At 44.8% G+C, this 14,505-nt stretch overlaps 1 protein-coding gene across 1 annotated transcript in view; it reads left to right on the top strand.

Annotated features, from left to right (window-relative positions):
• GCFC2 (GC-rich sequence DNA-binding factor 2) overlaps nucleotides 1-14,505 on the top strand; it is a 27,218-nt gene that overhangs the window by 2,164 nt on the left and 10,549 nt on the right. Inside the window, exons 3-11 of the mRNA XM_018575432.1 lie at nucleotides 1,508-1,645; nucleotides 2,986-3,195; nucleotides 4,343-4,440; nucleotides 5,897-6,009; nucleotides 8,821-9,004; nucleotides 10,778-10,901; nucleotides 10,990-11,065; nucleotides 11,148-11,260; nucleotides 13,463-13,662. Coding sequence (XP_018430934.1) covers nucleotides 1,508-1,645; nucleotides 2,986-3,195; nucleotides 4,343-4,440; nucleotides 5,897-6,009; nucleotides 8,821-9,004; nucleotides 10,778-10,901; nucleotides 10,990-11,065; nucleotides 11,148-11,260; nucleotides 13,463-13,662 — 1,256 coding nt within the window. The remainder of the gene's footprint in view (nucleotides 1-1,507; nucleotides 1,646-2,985; nucleotides 3,196-4,342; nucleotides 4,441-5,896; nucleotides 6,010-8,820; nucleotides 9,005-10,777; nucleotides 10,902-10,989; nucleotides 11,066-11,147; nucleotides 11,261-13,462; nucleotides 13,663-14,505) is intronic.

The following is a 14,505-nucleotide window of genomic DNA, read 5'->3' as shown; positions in this document are numbered from 1 at the left end:
GCGGCAGTGGTGGTCGGTGAGTTTTGGAGCTTTCCTCACCACTGGGCTGGGAGCAGCGGGGATTGGAGGGGACACAGAGCCGATGAAACACTGGTTCCCAGAGGGGAAGCAGAATTAACGAATCAATAATGAGAATCGTTGACTTATCAATAACATTGATTTGTTATTGCAGCCCTAGTCATCACTCCCCGTGGGGATTGCCTCCTCCCCGCTCTCCATTCCTCCAGAGCTGACTGGTGGGACAGACAGGGGAGGAAATGGCACAGCTGGCTCTGGCTCTAGAAAGGCAAAGTCAGATGTCAATCAGGTAGTGGGGGTGGATCCAGACAATATTGTCGGGATCTTTTCCGGCTGCAGCGCAGCTCTGCACTGTCGGCATATAGTGGCCAATAGCTTTTTGCTGAGTTTTGGGTCACAGAAGGACATCAGTAAATGTCCCCCTGTGACCGAAAAGAGAACTAATGCCAAAAAAGGTTTGGCCATAGTTCTTTTTAAGGAGACATTAGGGGTCAACGTACCCCAATGAAGTTGATGAAGCACAGCTCATGCTTGATCAGCTTCTTCTCCGGTAGCTTATTACCATGCTCTGGGGTGCAACGCAATAAATACAAAATAAAAAAAAGGGTTTGCACTTCCTTGGTGCGAATTAGATGCGGTAGGCAGCCCATTCAAATGAATGTGCTTCCCTACTGCAAAGCAGTAATAACTCACTACAACCTATGTGTAATGTCATGTCACACAGTTGTGAATGGAGGCTTAAAGCTGAGGCAGACTAAAAGATGATCTTTCCCATAATGTCTTCCAGGACAGCATCACGAGATGGAATCTCCTCCCCCACACACAGGAAACACGTCACTTAATCTGTTTAAAAGACCCTCCTCTCCTCCACTCCCTCAGTCTTTTGTGTTTTCTCAGTCAAGCTGGGGGTTCTCGTGATGCTGTCCTGGAAGACTAATGGAAATAGAGTTACCGGTAAGTCCTAACTCTGAATATTATTATTATACAGGATTTATATAGCGCCAACAGTTTGCGCAGCGCTTTACAATATAAGGAAGACATTACAGTTACAATACAAATCGGGACATACATTTGACTTGGTATCAGCCTCTTTCAAGAAGAGGTCAGACAGAGAGAGGGGGAAGCAGTACAAGGAGCCAGTCAGGTGTGCAGCAGTGCAAGGAAGCATGCTGACAGGACATAGAGATGAATTCACTGCTTTCACTGTCCAGTCACAGGGTGGGGGAGGAGACCTAGATGGACGGAAACACATCCTTTGGCAAGTAAAACAGCTCCTTTTACATGTATTCTATCTGTTTACTTAACTGTTTGCTTGGAGTTTGGGTGTAATCTATTGCCCGTGAGAATAGGATCTCTTTTCCAGCAGATCTAACATGCTGTTTCAATATAAAGGGGGGTGGTGGGGGAGTATGAGGTGTTTCCTAGTGCTGGATCAGGGCTACAAATATATAAATGTACAATTGAGTAATCCCAATTCATGTCTTTTAAGATTCACAAGGCGGCAGCCATTCAGAACAGGAGCACAGTGAACCTGAAGACCTGGAATGTGTTAAGGAAGAAGGGTCAGTGGAATCTGCAAGCACTAGCACATCTCCATCTGCTTCTCCATCTCCACCATCACAGGCAGGTCTGTAGCTACTGTTGTCGTTGTAATTGCATGCATATAGGGGGTACAGAGCTGATTTGTACATGCAGCTGAATTGTCAGACCTTTCCAGCTTAAGCACATAAGAAAAACTCAGGAGGAGACATTGTAATTACTTGGAATACTGTGCTAGGGCTCGATTGAGCACACAGAGCACTGTTCTGAGGACATGCTAGGCACATTGAATTTTCTACCAGGGACATTCAGATGCCAAGGAGCACCCCGCAAGTGACATAGTGAGCACACGGAGTACGCTACAAGGGACATGCGGTACACACTGATCCTCTTTTTAACTCTGAGTGCCGTACATCGCTGGCAGGGGGCCCCTGTAAACGAATGGTACTGTTTAGCCATGTAAAGGCGACTGTAAGCTTTACACTTAAAGTGATTCTGGTGGCTGAGTTGCCACCAGATCGCTTCCAGGGGCCAGTGAAGAGTGCAACAGTGACAATCGCGCTACTTATGTTGGGTATCACCCAGTGCGTCAGAGGAATAATTCTAGGGCCAATATTCATGGTTAAAATAGAACTATGGGGTAAGTGTTTTTCCCCATAGTTCTCTTTAGGTTCACGGGAGGACATGTACTAACCTCCCGCTGTGACCCAAAGCTCAGTATATCGCGGTCTATTGCTCACTATATACTCAGAGCACCGCAGCCGGGACGGATCCCAACAATACTGTCGTGATCCACTTAGCTGCGTGAGTAACAGCTGGCGCTGCCTATCTAGAGGCAGAGCCAGCTGTGCCTGCCCCCTCCCCCATTCGTTCCTCCAGTCAGCACTGGAGGATCGGAGAGGGGAGGGGGGAATCCCTGCAGTGAGCAGTGACTGAGAGTCACCGCTCACTGCAGGGAGATGATCGGGAAGTGAGCAAATCGGTGCATGTTTCTGCTCACTTCCTGATCTATAGAGCCGGCCTGTGAAAGCTTCTTTGTCACAGGTCGGCTCTAACTATGTGGATGAGTGGCAATTACTCACCTCATAGTTCTCCTTTAATGCTATAAAATGATGACCTGTATGTGCTTTTGAAGTGTCGTCTATGGACAATTTGGAGTACAATTTTTATTTTGTTTGCCATTTCATGGGCGTATGCTAATTATAAGCTTGGCATGGGTATTATATTCATGCACACAAGGCCCACTTCTAGGGGCATGCTGGGCACGTGAAACCCACTTCTAGGGACACCATTTATAATGATATGTTCACATTTGTGGCTTTCAAGGGACAGTCACACTTTTACTATGATTGAATATACTGTGTGTGTTTAACAGGTGATTGTTTTTGAAAGTTTATACATGACTTGAAATCTTTATGTTCAGCGCAGTTGAAATCCCAGACGCAAAGCAAATCCAGGCAGCTCGCAGACGGCGAAATCGGGCACAGACAAAAGGAGATTTCTTATCGCTAAATGCGTCTCATGAAGCCTCGAATTCTAGCCAGTCAGAAAGCGACAATGAACTGGATGATCATGAGAGAAGGATCAAGTTTGCCCCCGGGATGAAAACTTTAAATGAGCAGATGGCTGAGGAAATGGGTAAGGTTCCTGCAGAAAGTACAGCAAACGGATATTCTCATGAAGTGAAAAGAGGCCAGCGGAACAGTCATTTAAACCATAGTGCAAAATGAACAGGAAGAGCAAAGTTGGCTATTCACTGACTGCTCTTATGAGCACTTGAATTCTGACTCCAACCAAAACCTGCTTTCCATTTCTATACTTCATATTGAACATTTTTACCAAAGATGTATAAAGAATACCAGTAATGTCAATGGTATAATGTGGTGTGCAGGATCAAAAGACTCTTAGGTCTTCACATACAATGGTACCAGAGTACATAGACAGTTCAGCTACAGGGTAGGGGCATGGACTACTATCCTAATGTATGTTGAAGCTTCTCTGTGGACAGACCAAAGGCTCTTACTGAACAAAGCAGTATGGAGATGAGTTAGCTTCTACATACGTGGTTGAGCTATAATGTGGTTTCATGTGTAAATGGGGTAGGAGATGGTTAAAGTAGAGCTCTGGGCAGAAATATTTTTAACCCATGCAGTGGGGCTACCCCCACACTGCAAGGGTTAAGTGCTTAACTATTAACAAAAATGTATCTTCTTTGTGTATCACTCGGCTGTAGATCCTCAAATCATCTCTGAATTGGTGCCGACACTGTCCTTCCTTTTGGAGGGGGGCTACTTTTGTTCCCCATGGTCCCTGTGTGTGCTGGGAAATAGTCACCGCTCCTAGCTCGCTCCTGTGATGGACTACAATCTCATTACAAATTAGTATGCTAAACATGAGATTGTAGTCCATCACAGGAGCGAGCTAGGAGCGGTGACTATTTCCCAGCACACACAGGGACCATGGGGAACAAAAGTAGCCCCCCTCCAAAAGGAAGGACAGTGTCGGCACCAATTCAGAGATGATTTGAGGATCTACAGCCGAGTGATACACAAATAATGTACAATATTGTTAATAGTTAAGGTACTTGAAAGCATTTTTAAGGTTTAAACCCTGAGTTTAATGCCACTTTAAACCTTGCACCAACTTATTGATCATGCTAATTTACCATTAGCTATTGATATAAACGCTTTTAGCAGGGATTCCCTGAGACTTGAAAATGATTCCTCTGGGGTAAAAAGTATGCAGTAGAATATATTAACCACATATACTGTTCTTTGTGTTGCAGCGTCTGGCAGTGACTCGGGCAGTGAAAACCAAGAAGACGATGACAGCCAGAAACGATGGGAGGAGCTGCAGATAAGAAAAGCTGTCAAATGTCCGCAGGTCTGCATTTCACCTATTGTATGTCTGATCATCTGTTTTCCACTATTTCATTTGTGATTTTCTGATTAGTTCATTGTAAACCTTATCTACAGCTTCAAACATTGTGTGATCTTTTGTTACAGCTTATATGTTCCTTATCTATTCTTTCATTTGAACTAGAAGCTTTCTATGAGTGATAGGAAGTAAAAGCAAAGCCAGAGATGCAATGCTCCACCCTTTATATCTCCCTGCACTTAAAGGGGACCTTCACACCTAAATATGGCTTTGCACAATTCTATCTCTCTCCCCCAATCCAAAAAGCTGACTTTTTTTTTTTTTTTTTCTCTCAAAAAGTTTTTCTTTTTCTTTTTTCTTTTTTGTCTTGCATACAGATAAACCAAAGTATTTGTGCATACATCCAATGCTGCCGACGAATCGACGATCGAAAACGTTGCCAACGTTTTCAATCGTCGATTTTAATCGACTAAATCGATTAACTGTTGCAGCTCTATAGACTGTATGCCAGAATCTCTTTACCTTGGGGCAAGACCTTTTTTATTTAATTAACCCCTGCTTCTATTCTTGCCTAGGCAAGAATAAAGTGTACTCTGTTTGTGGTGCATCTTGGGATATGTGATGTGCATTGGTTTCCATATGCAGTGGCTGGAGGAGGTGGGACCTAGCACACATCATCAGGGGCTGCCTTCTTAAAACAGGAATAGACAGCCAGCTCCAAATTGCATCAGAAAGGAAGATGGTGATGCAGGACCCGGTGTGTGGCTGCGGAGCAGCAGATCACTACAAATCAATGCTGGAATTCCTGGTCAGGTGAGTATGTTAATTTAAAGATAACCCAGTGAAAAATATAAGTGAGGAATAAAACAAAAAAAAAAACAATGTGTGGGGGGTGAAACCGGCTGAAATTCCTACAGTGAGTGCTGATGTCGGCACTCTTCGGGACAGCATCCCTCGATCAGCTGATCGAAGGAGCCAGTCGGAAAATCTTCAAATGAAGAGACTGGGCAGCCAATGAGCTGCCAGCTCTGTTTGCATTTTCTGACAGCAGCTGGCGTCCTCTGTCAGCATACAATGCAAACAGCGGGAGATTCCTCGATCAGTGCTCTTACAGATTTATGAGGAAATCTGTCATATTTTAACTTCATTCAGCCCGCAGGTTGAGTGAAGATAATATTAGTGTATGGCCAGCTTACCAGTGGTTGTGTTTACAAGAAGTATGGATAATAAAGAAACATTGGAGGCGACACTGTGTGTGGTATTTCCCTTTGTTGACGAGAAGTAAAGGCCTGCAGTTAGCAAATGTACTGAAAAATATTTGGCGGTATTAATCAGAATTTTGATGTGATACACGATTGTAAGCTGTACATTGAAATCATGTGATGTAATGCTGGACTCCTCCCTCCATCATTCTCTGCTTTTGCTCACGTCGCGTTCTGTATTCTTGTCTTTGTTCTGCTAGGCTATTAGAGAACTTGTCTTACGTGGAGGCAGTCCGCCTCGCGTAAAAAGGCATGTGGAGCCAAAGCTGCCACTGGTGACTATGGTGGATGTAAAAAAGAAGCTGACAACAAGGTATTTTTAGAGCATATCTTTTAATTCAAGACCAAATCCCCCTGAGGGGGATTTCATACAAATGGGGTATTTCAGTTACAGGTGAAATCCGAATCTGATGCAGACAGTAGCCCATGAACACGTGCCCTAATGAGTTGTACTTGAGAACTCTGCATTTTCATTGACCTGCGTGTTTCTAGGATCAAACAGCCCACTACAGCCTCACCCACATATTGGTCTTGATAGGGGTCAGTATCATTCTCCATACTTTGTACTAAGTAGGGATACACCGTTATCGGTTTTTCGATATCTAGGAAAAGTACCGATATATTTTTTTTTCCGGTACTAGCCAATGCAGATACCGGAAGTCCCATTAAGGAAGCCAGGCGGTGTGTAATGACTCACCACCTGGCTTCCTGATAAGCCAGGAAGCCAGACAGCGTGTAAAGACTCGCCATTCGGCTTCCCGATTAGCAGGGAAGGTGTCTCCATAAATAACGAGGAAGCATGGAGCCGGCTTCCCAGCCAATCAGAAAGTCGGGCGCTGTCATTACACGCTGCCCAGCTTCCTGGTACCGGACGTATTGGGCTAGGATCGGAGCATTTGGGCGATTACGAGTACTCGCCCAAATACTTGGCACTGATACTGGTACTAGTATCGGTGCATCCCTATTTATTAAGGCATCCATAGACTTTAGAGGGTGGTAAATGCTTCCCCATTGCCCTGCACACATTTTAGAATAGATCACATTAGAAATACCTTTTTATTTTAAACAACATTTTTCTATGTTATCATGTGACCGCAAAGTTCCAGCGCTACCCTTCAGCCCGCTGGAGGGTGTGAAGTCTTCGCCGCCGACAACACAGAGCTGTGGACACCGGTGGGTTACAACACTGCTGTATGTGATTCAGTCTGAGTTGCCTCTCAATGTTTTCACAGACAAGCCAGGGCTTCACGTGACCACATGAAAAAAATATCTGCTGCAATTTTATTTTAAAAAAATGCATGCATGACAGTGGGATGGTAGGGTACAGTTCAGCCTAAAGTTTAATACAGTGCTCTGCAGTGAACTTTTAAGAGTTTGCACTTACTCCAGACCTTTCCTGCGCAATTTACCACCTACTAAAGTCTATGGATGCCTTAGTACAAAGTGTGGAGAATAACATTGACCCATTTACAAAAAATCAAGTTTGCTCTGCATTATTTTTTTTCCTTCTATAAACAGAATGCCAGATGGAAGTTTTGTAGGCATTTGTGGGCAGGAAGTCAGCTGTGTGCTGGAGAATATCTCCCCTTACATCACCTCATTGGGTGATATTAAATCCTACCTATATTTTAATGCTTTCAGCTGGTGAGGGTAACGCACATTATATGCCCCCACTTTCTGGTTTTAGAGTGGCTCCCTGACTGGCAAGGTCCTATAGAGCCCCGCTTTAGCCATGCTTTCGAGCTTGCTTCTGGGAAAGGACCAGAGGCTGACCTGATGACGCTGCCTGTGGCCACATGCATATGCAGCCCTAGAAGACTAGATAAAGCAGATGCACCTAGGTAAAGCAGACGCTCTTCCTCCAAGGTCTGTGCATGCGCAATGGTGTTATGAATTATGGGACATGTGGCCCTGAGGAGGGGGATCGGATGATGATCTATGATGCTATGGCTGTACGCTTCCTGACTGAAAATTCGTGTTTCTGGACTTTTTTTTTTTTTAAGCGATCATCTACTGTCCCTGCTCAGTTGGTCTGTACGTATGTAATTTGGGTTAAAAATCTGAGGCTTTTGTACTACCCCGTTTCCCCGAAAGTAAGACCTACCCCGAAAATAAGACCTAGTACTATTTTTGGGAATTGCTAAAATATAAGACCTACCCCGAAAATAAGACCTAGTTGTGACCATTCCCAGGGCCGGTGGTGGCATAAGGGGAAACTTGAAGAGCCGCGGGAGAGAATCAGCGGTGCCAGCGCTAGAGGAAGCGAGGGAGCAGAGCCGCATAAGCCGATGCCTCCTCTACAGCGCCGGCTCCTGTCACAGGCGGAGTGATACCAAATGCACTCCATCTGTGAGGAATCGATAGTGAAAGCGCGCTTCACTCATTCTGGCCAGCGATTGGTTAGCAAATTGCTCTTGGAAAGGTACGGCATCCCTGATTGCCCTGATCACCATATTTTTGTAGATGAATAAGTGTGGATTGTTGTACATTAAAAAAAAAATAAAATAAGATCTATCCCGAAAATAAGACCTAGTGTGTTTTTTTGAGCCAAAAAAAATATAAGACAGTGTCTTATTTTTGGGGGAACACGGTACTTAAAAGTAGAACTGTGGGCAGGTTTCTGACACCTTTTTACATGGACCTGCTGAGTCCTGACTTCCATAACTTCACAGCAGCTATGAGAATAAATAGTTCCACGGTGTCTACAGCTACAGAGATCAGTTGGTGTTTGTTTTAAAGCTCATTTACTGCTTGATAAGTATGTGTAAATAGTGGAAATTCCATAGTGTCTTTTATGCAAATGCTAAGTTCACAGTCTCACTGGAGAACTAAAGTGTAGTAGAAGTGGAAAATTGCAGCTACATGGACTATTCCATATGGTTACACTTGAGGATTTTTCACCAGGATTCTACATTTGACCTGCAGCTCCATTTGATGAAATGATCAAGTTGCAGCCTCCAAAATGTATTCGCACACCAATGAGCACATGAAAGGTTGGATTTCACTCTTTTGGGCTTGACAGACAGAAGCTAAATGAAAAGATTTTTAGGTGTGATTTCCCTTGGAGCTGGAAATTCTTTAGAAATCGTATATCAATATTCCTATTTTGTCTTCTGCTTCCCAGAATAACCTCCATTCAAGAGGTGCATCGCTCCCATCTGCTTGACTGTGAAAAATACACGCATGACTTAGAAAATTCTAAAAACGTACTTGAGAAATTGGAGACGTCCTCAGGTGAACAGAGTTTCACCTTTTTCAAAAAGATGAAGATTTATGTGGAGAATTTTGTTGACTGTCTCAATGAAAAGGTGGGTCAGTAATACAAAAATGGGCATGGAACCTAAATAGTGGAATGTTTGGACATGTTAAAAGTGTTCAGCCCTGGGGGGGAGTGTTATGAATGGTGTGGCGACCTTGTTGAAGGCTGGCTTCACTTTAACGAGTTGGGAATCTGAAATGTTACATTCGTTTTCACAGCCAGGCTTTTGTTTGCATCAGACAGGTTTGCATTCTCCTATAAGTCTGCAGTAATGCAAAAGCCTCTTGACGGAGCTCAAATGGAGGTCAGCTGCACCTGTAAATGAATTCTGAATCATCTCCGAAGTGTCTCAAACTGATGCCATCTGCACGAGCCTAAGTCCTGTCAACACAGGCCCTTGTACTGTGTAGCCCCTTGTATTACATCAGCTGTATTTTTTGTTGACTCTATTTAGGTATTCATATAGTGCCAACAATTTACGCAGCGCTTCACAAACTGCATATTCACATCAATCCCTGCCTTAAAGCAGCGGACAGTCTAAGGTCCTAACCTAGCATGTATACTAGGGCCAATATAGACAGTCAACCTACCATACAGCATGCAGCATACAAGCATGCAAATGAACATGCAAACTCCATGCAGGCATTGTCCTTGGTCAGTGCTGCAAGGCAGGAGTGCTAACCACTAAGCCACTTAGTTGTACTCTGTTTGAGGTGTAGAAGGCCCCAAACATTAGTAGTAACAAAAAAAAACCTGTATATCAGTTTCTTCCCACTACTACGGTGGTTTAACACCGCTGATGTCAACTGGTTAAGGGAAAACAAAAGCCAAACCCGCATGGCCCTGTGTGAAAAAGTGTTTGCCCCCTAAACCTAATAACTGGTTGGGCCACGCTTAGCAGCAGGAACTGCAATCAAGCGTTTGCGATAACTTGCAATGAGTCTGTTACAGCGCTGTGCAGGAATTTTGGTCCACTCATCTTTGCAGAATTGTTGTAATTCAGCCACATTGGAAGGTTTCGAGCATGAACCGCCTTTTTAAGGTCATGCCACAGCATCTCAATAGGATTCAGGCCAGGACTTTGACTAGGCCACTCCAAAGACTTCCTTTTGTTTTTCTTCAGCCATTCAGAGGTGGATTTGCTGGTGCACGAGGTCACGAACAGATGGCCGCACATTATCCTTCAGGATTTTTTGGTAGACAGCAGAACTCATGGTTCCATTTATCACAACAAGTCTTCCAGGTCTTGAAGCAGCAAAACAGCCTCAGACCATCACACTACCACCACCATATTTTACTGTTGGTATGATGTTCTTTCCCCAGTCATCGTCCAGGGCAGCCTCTGAGAGATGGGATCCTCCCACTTACCTGTCGCCAGATCGCTTCTGTGTCCCGTAGAAGACAGATCTTGGTCATTGTTTATGATCAGGAGAGGATCATGTGACCACTATGACAGCCAGTTACAGTGATCACATGATTGGGAAGCCCAGGAAATACCTTCTGTGTTAATATCCCATAGAAAGGCCTGCTCCTGTAGCTCTTTTCAGTCATCTGCTATGGCCAAAAGGCTGGCCTAACCTCTCTCCTGTATTTAAGAATTGTCCATTTGAGGCCCCACATCACAGCGATAGCCTGACAGTGACGTGCAGTAGGGGGTGGGACTTGCTTCAAATTTGCATAGTAAATGACTAGGTTTAGGAGTTCCTGAGGCTGTCGCTGCGAAATCTGAACTGACATACAAGCTGTTGGAGAGACTGCTATCACATACCTTGGCTTGTTCAAAGCCCAATGGTTTACTACAATTTAGTCTGTTTGTTCCTAGATTCTACAGATTAATGAGCTGGAGGCAGAGATGTTCCAAATCTTAGAAGAACGAGCCAAAATTTTACTGAAGCGCAGGCAGGATGATCTCCGGAATGAGTCGGCTGCAGTTCAGAAACTCTTTGGTGAGTGTGTGTGTTTGACCCATGAATGATACTTGACTTCATTGCTACTGCAGAGGACATAGAGCAATTGCCTGTTTTTATCTCTCAGGAAATGGAGTAACAAGTGATGTGGAAACATCAGATGACAAAGTAGAAAATCAGATTCAGGATTGTGAGCTACGGAGGTAATGTACAAGGATTGCTGAAATTGGCAGTACTTGGAATTTGAGCGTTTGCATTTCATTATCTGTTCTTGCCTATCTATAGAAGGAAGAGGCGACAGAGGCGGGCAGAGTCTGGAGAGGAAGACCACTGTGAAGGAATGTCCAGTGATGATGAGCTGCCCACTGACCTAGAGAACAACCTGCAGAGAAGTCGAGGTAACTGTAGACACAGCTGTTTTGCAGTGGTGAAAATTGTGTTACTAGCTAGTTATATGCTAATCTTTTACTTCTTGTAAACTACATTTACAAGAAGTAAAAATCATTGTTGGAGAACTTTTGAGGTATCCCAAGATTAGACTTCTACAATCATATGTCATGTAATGTTGGAGAGCTCACAGCACTCGCACAGGGTTTTTCATAAACCAAAAAGTCTTTATTCTTTTTCTTCAGACAACTAAGGAAGTCCAACATAAAATAGCTTGTCTTCAGCATCACATATATTGGTTTACCAGTTGTGCCACACACTCACTGTCCCGGCCTTTTAAAGTTTTTCTCTTGCAGCACTGCTTCTCAAGCCTCAGGGCCACTGTCTGTTTCCTCCAGCCTCCCTGGCTGTTCCTTGTGTGGCTTCAACCCACCACCTGCCTCGGCCCTCGTGTGCCTCCAGCACACACCACCTGCCTCGGCCCTCGTGTGCCTCCCGCACACACCACCTGCCTCGGCCCTCGTGTGCCTCCCGCACACACCACCTGCCTCGGCCCTCGTGTGCCTCCCGCACACACCACCTGCCTCGGCCCTCGTGTGCCTCCCGCACACACCACCTGCCTCGGCCCTCGTGTGCCTCCCGCACACACCACCTGCCTCGGCCCTCGTGTGCCTCCCGCACACACCACCTGCCTCGGCCCTCGTGTGCCTCCCGCACACACCACCTGCCTCGGCCCTCGTGTGCCTCCCGCACACACCACCTGCCTCGGCCCTCGTGTGCCTCCCGCACACACCACCTGCCTCGCCCCCCGGGGGCCCCCCCCCACCCCCCCCCCCCTGCCACAGCCCTCGTGTGCCTCCAGCACACACCACCACCATCCTCTGAACTCTGGTCTGGGCTCTTAATGAGGCTGCTCTCAGCCACCTGATCTCCAGTCCTGAGGTCAGGTGTTGCTGGTGATTTCATCCCACCCGGAACTCTTAAGAAATCTCCAGAGATCCAGATCCCAGCTACAATCCAGAAAAAACGGAAGAAACTGAAAGGCCAGTTTCTTCCCTGCAAAACGAATTGCATTCTAGAACCTCTCAGCCCCTCTGGCTGAGAGTCCTGGGTTACCGTGTTGCCAGCATACTCCATGGCATTGCCACGCACTCCCACAGTCATAAAACACACAATCTTTAGATTAGCAAGATTACTTTGATATAACTATCATTAACATCTCCCATAATTTTATAATGCAGCTTCATCTTCTCATCTCCTATATTCTGTAAACATTGTTTTTACATAAGTCTCTCCCAGAATATTGTACTCCACATTTTTTCATCTTCGCAGGGATTTAATAAGATGTATATACTTGATGCGTTTTGCGTAGATTTGTTTCTTCAGGAGATGGCTACACAATGTTTAACATACATGGTTTATTCTGTTGCCTTCTATATATGGCTTTCATGGATACCCATAAATTATCTATGTAAACGATTAATGTTATCTTAAATAATGGTTTTTAAATAATATGTTTAATAATACAAAATGATTCATTTTAGAATAAGTGTAGCCATCTCCTGAAGAAGTGACTCTTCACGAAACGCATCGAATATACCATACATCTTCAATGCAGCCATAGATCAGAATCCATGCCCAGATCACTTGTAGCAGCCTGCTTGTTCACCCACTCTTCTGGACCACGGCAATTGACTTCAGGATGGTGAGCGGGGAGCAGAGTCGGGAGTAGACTGGAGAATGTCTGCTCTTCGATCTGCTCTGTGTGATCAATGAGACAGAGTGCGCTTCCTGCTGTCACAAGCCAGGCTGCACAGGAGATCCTGCACAATGCTGTGGTCGATCTTCTGTATTAGACGGCAGGGGAGACATAGTCTCCACAGAGAGAACCTGTCCCCTCCAAATGCTATCATACAGGGCTTGTTAGCCCTTGTGTAATAGCAATGAAGTTTAGTGAAAAAAATTAAAATAAATGTAATAAAATAAGTAGTGCTGCCCCCATTCCACACCCCTGATTGATAGGCCTGATGCATGGTGGATCAAGCAGTTCATGATTACAGACTGCAAATATTTGACACATGTACATTTCCAGGAGGATCCGAAACGTGTGCTTTATGTGCTAAGTATCTAAATAGCTGGATTGTTCCTTCATCTATGTTCTGCATGAAAAGTCTCACTGATCTATGTGATATTTTTTTCCCCCTCACCTGCAGAAAACATCTTAGGGCAGTGCAGGACCATATTTGATGATGTCCATGAAGACTTCTGCCGAGTTAAGAATGTACTGCGTAAATTTAATGAATGGAGATTGAAGTTCCCCGAGTCCTATTATGATGCTTATATCAGTCTCTGTCTACACAAGATTCTGAATCCGCTGGTCCGTTTGCAGCTGATAGGCTGGAATCCGCTGGAGGTGGGTTTGTATAATTTGCATGTAATGTCACTGCCTTTGTAATGTCTGTTTTTTTTCGTTAACAAAAAATGTCATAGAGAGTCTCGGATGTGTATAGTTAGCAAGTTTTTATTTATGTATTCATTACATTCACATGAGGCCCGGCTCCTCAGCTGTTTGGAAGTACAATTCCCATGTGGCATTGCAAGATTATCACAGGCATGACTCCCAGAGACAGATGCATTATGGGATTTGTAGTTTTACCACAGCGGGAGGGCCGGAGTTTGCCCTAATCTCACATACATATACCAGGTCTTTGGAGCATTGGAGGAAACCAGAGTACAGGGAGGACCCCAGTGAACTGTTTGATTATTAGTGTTAGAGAGTTGAACTCCAGGCAAGCGGCTAGATACGCAGATGAAATACATGTCTGTAAAGGATTCGTATTTGTGTCCATCCAGTCCTGAGGTTTACACAGCCCTACCCCACAACAGATCCATCCTGGTGACTTGACTGTTTTTTTTCTTCTGTAGTTAATTTGTTACCCCTAGGATGAAGTTTAAATATGTGTGTTTGGTTAATCACACATGTCTTGGTAATTGTAGTCTGTCATTTGTTTTATTTTTATTGGTGCCGATCAATACCTGGTGGTCCCTGCTGGTCCCCCTTGTTTCCAGTATTAAGCTGACCTCCTCCACATGCTGGTGTGGTCAGTTTGTGTATCTGGGATGTCATCTAGCAGGTTTAAGACGCAGTGCCAACCTACGGGGTGCCTGTATCTTCAGTAGAGATGAGCCTGGGCAGGGTGAGAACCCACTTTTTCTGAATTTGCCCAAGTTCATTTAAAACTGACCTCCACACCCA

The sequence above is a fragment of the Nanorana parkeri genome, unplaced genomic scaffold, assembly GCF_000935625.1.
Source record: "Nanorana parkeri isolate BGI_ZX_2015 unplaced genomic scaffold, ASM93562v1 scaffold53, whole genome shotgun sequence".
Lineage (NCBI taxonomy): Eukaryota > Metazoa > Chordata > Amphibia > Anura > Dicroglossidae > Nanorana > Nanorana parkeri.
Note: the sequence above shows the minus strand (reverse complement) of the source record. Positions and strands in the feature narration are given on the sequence as shown.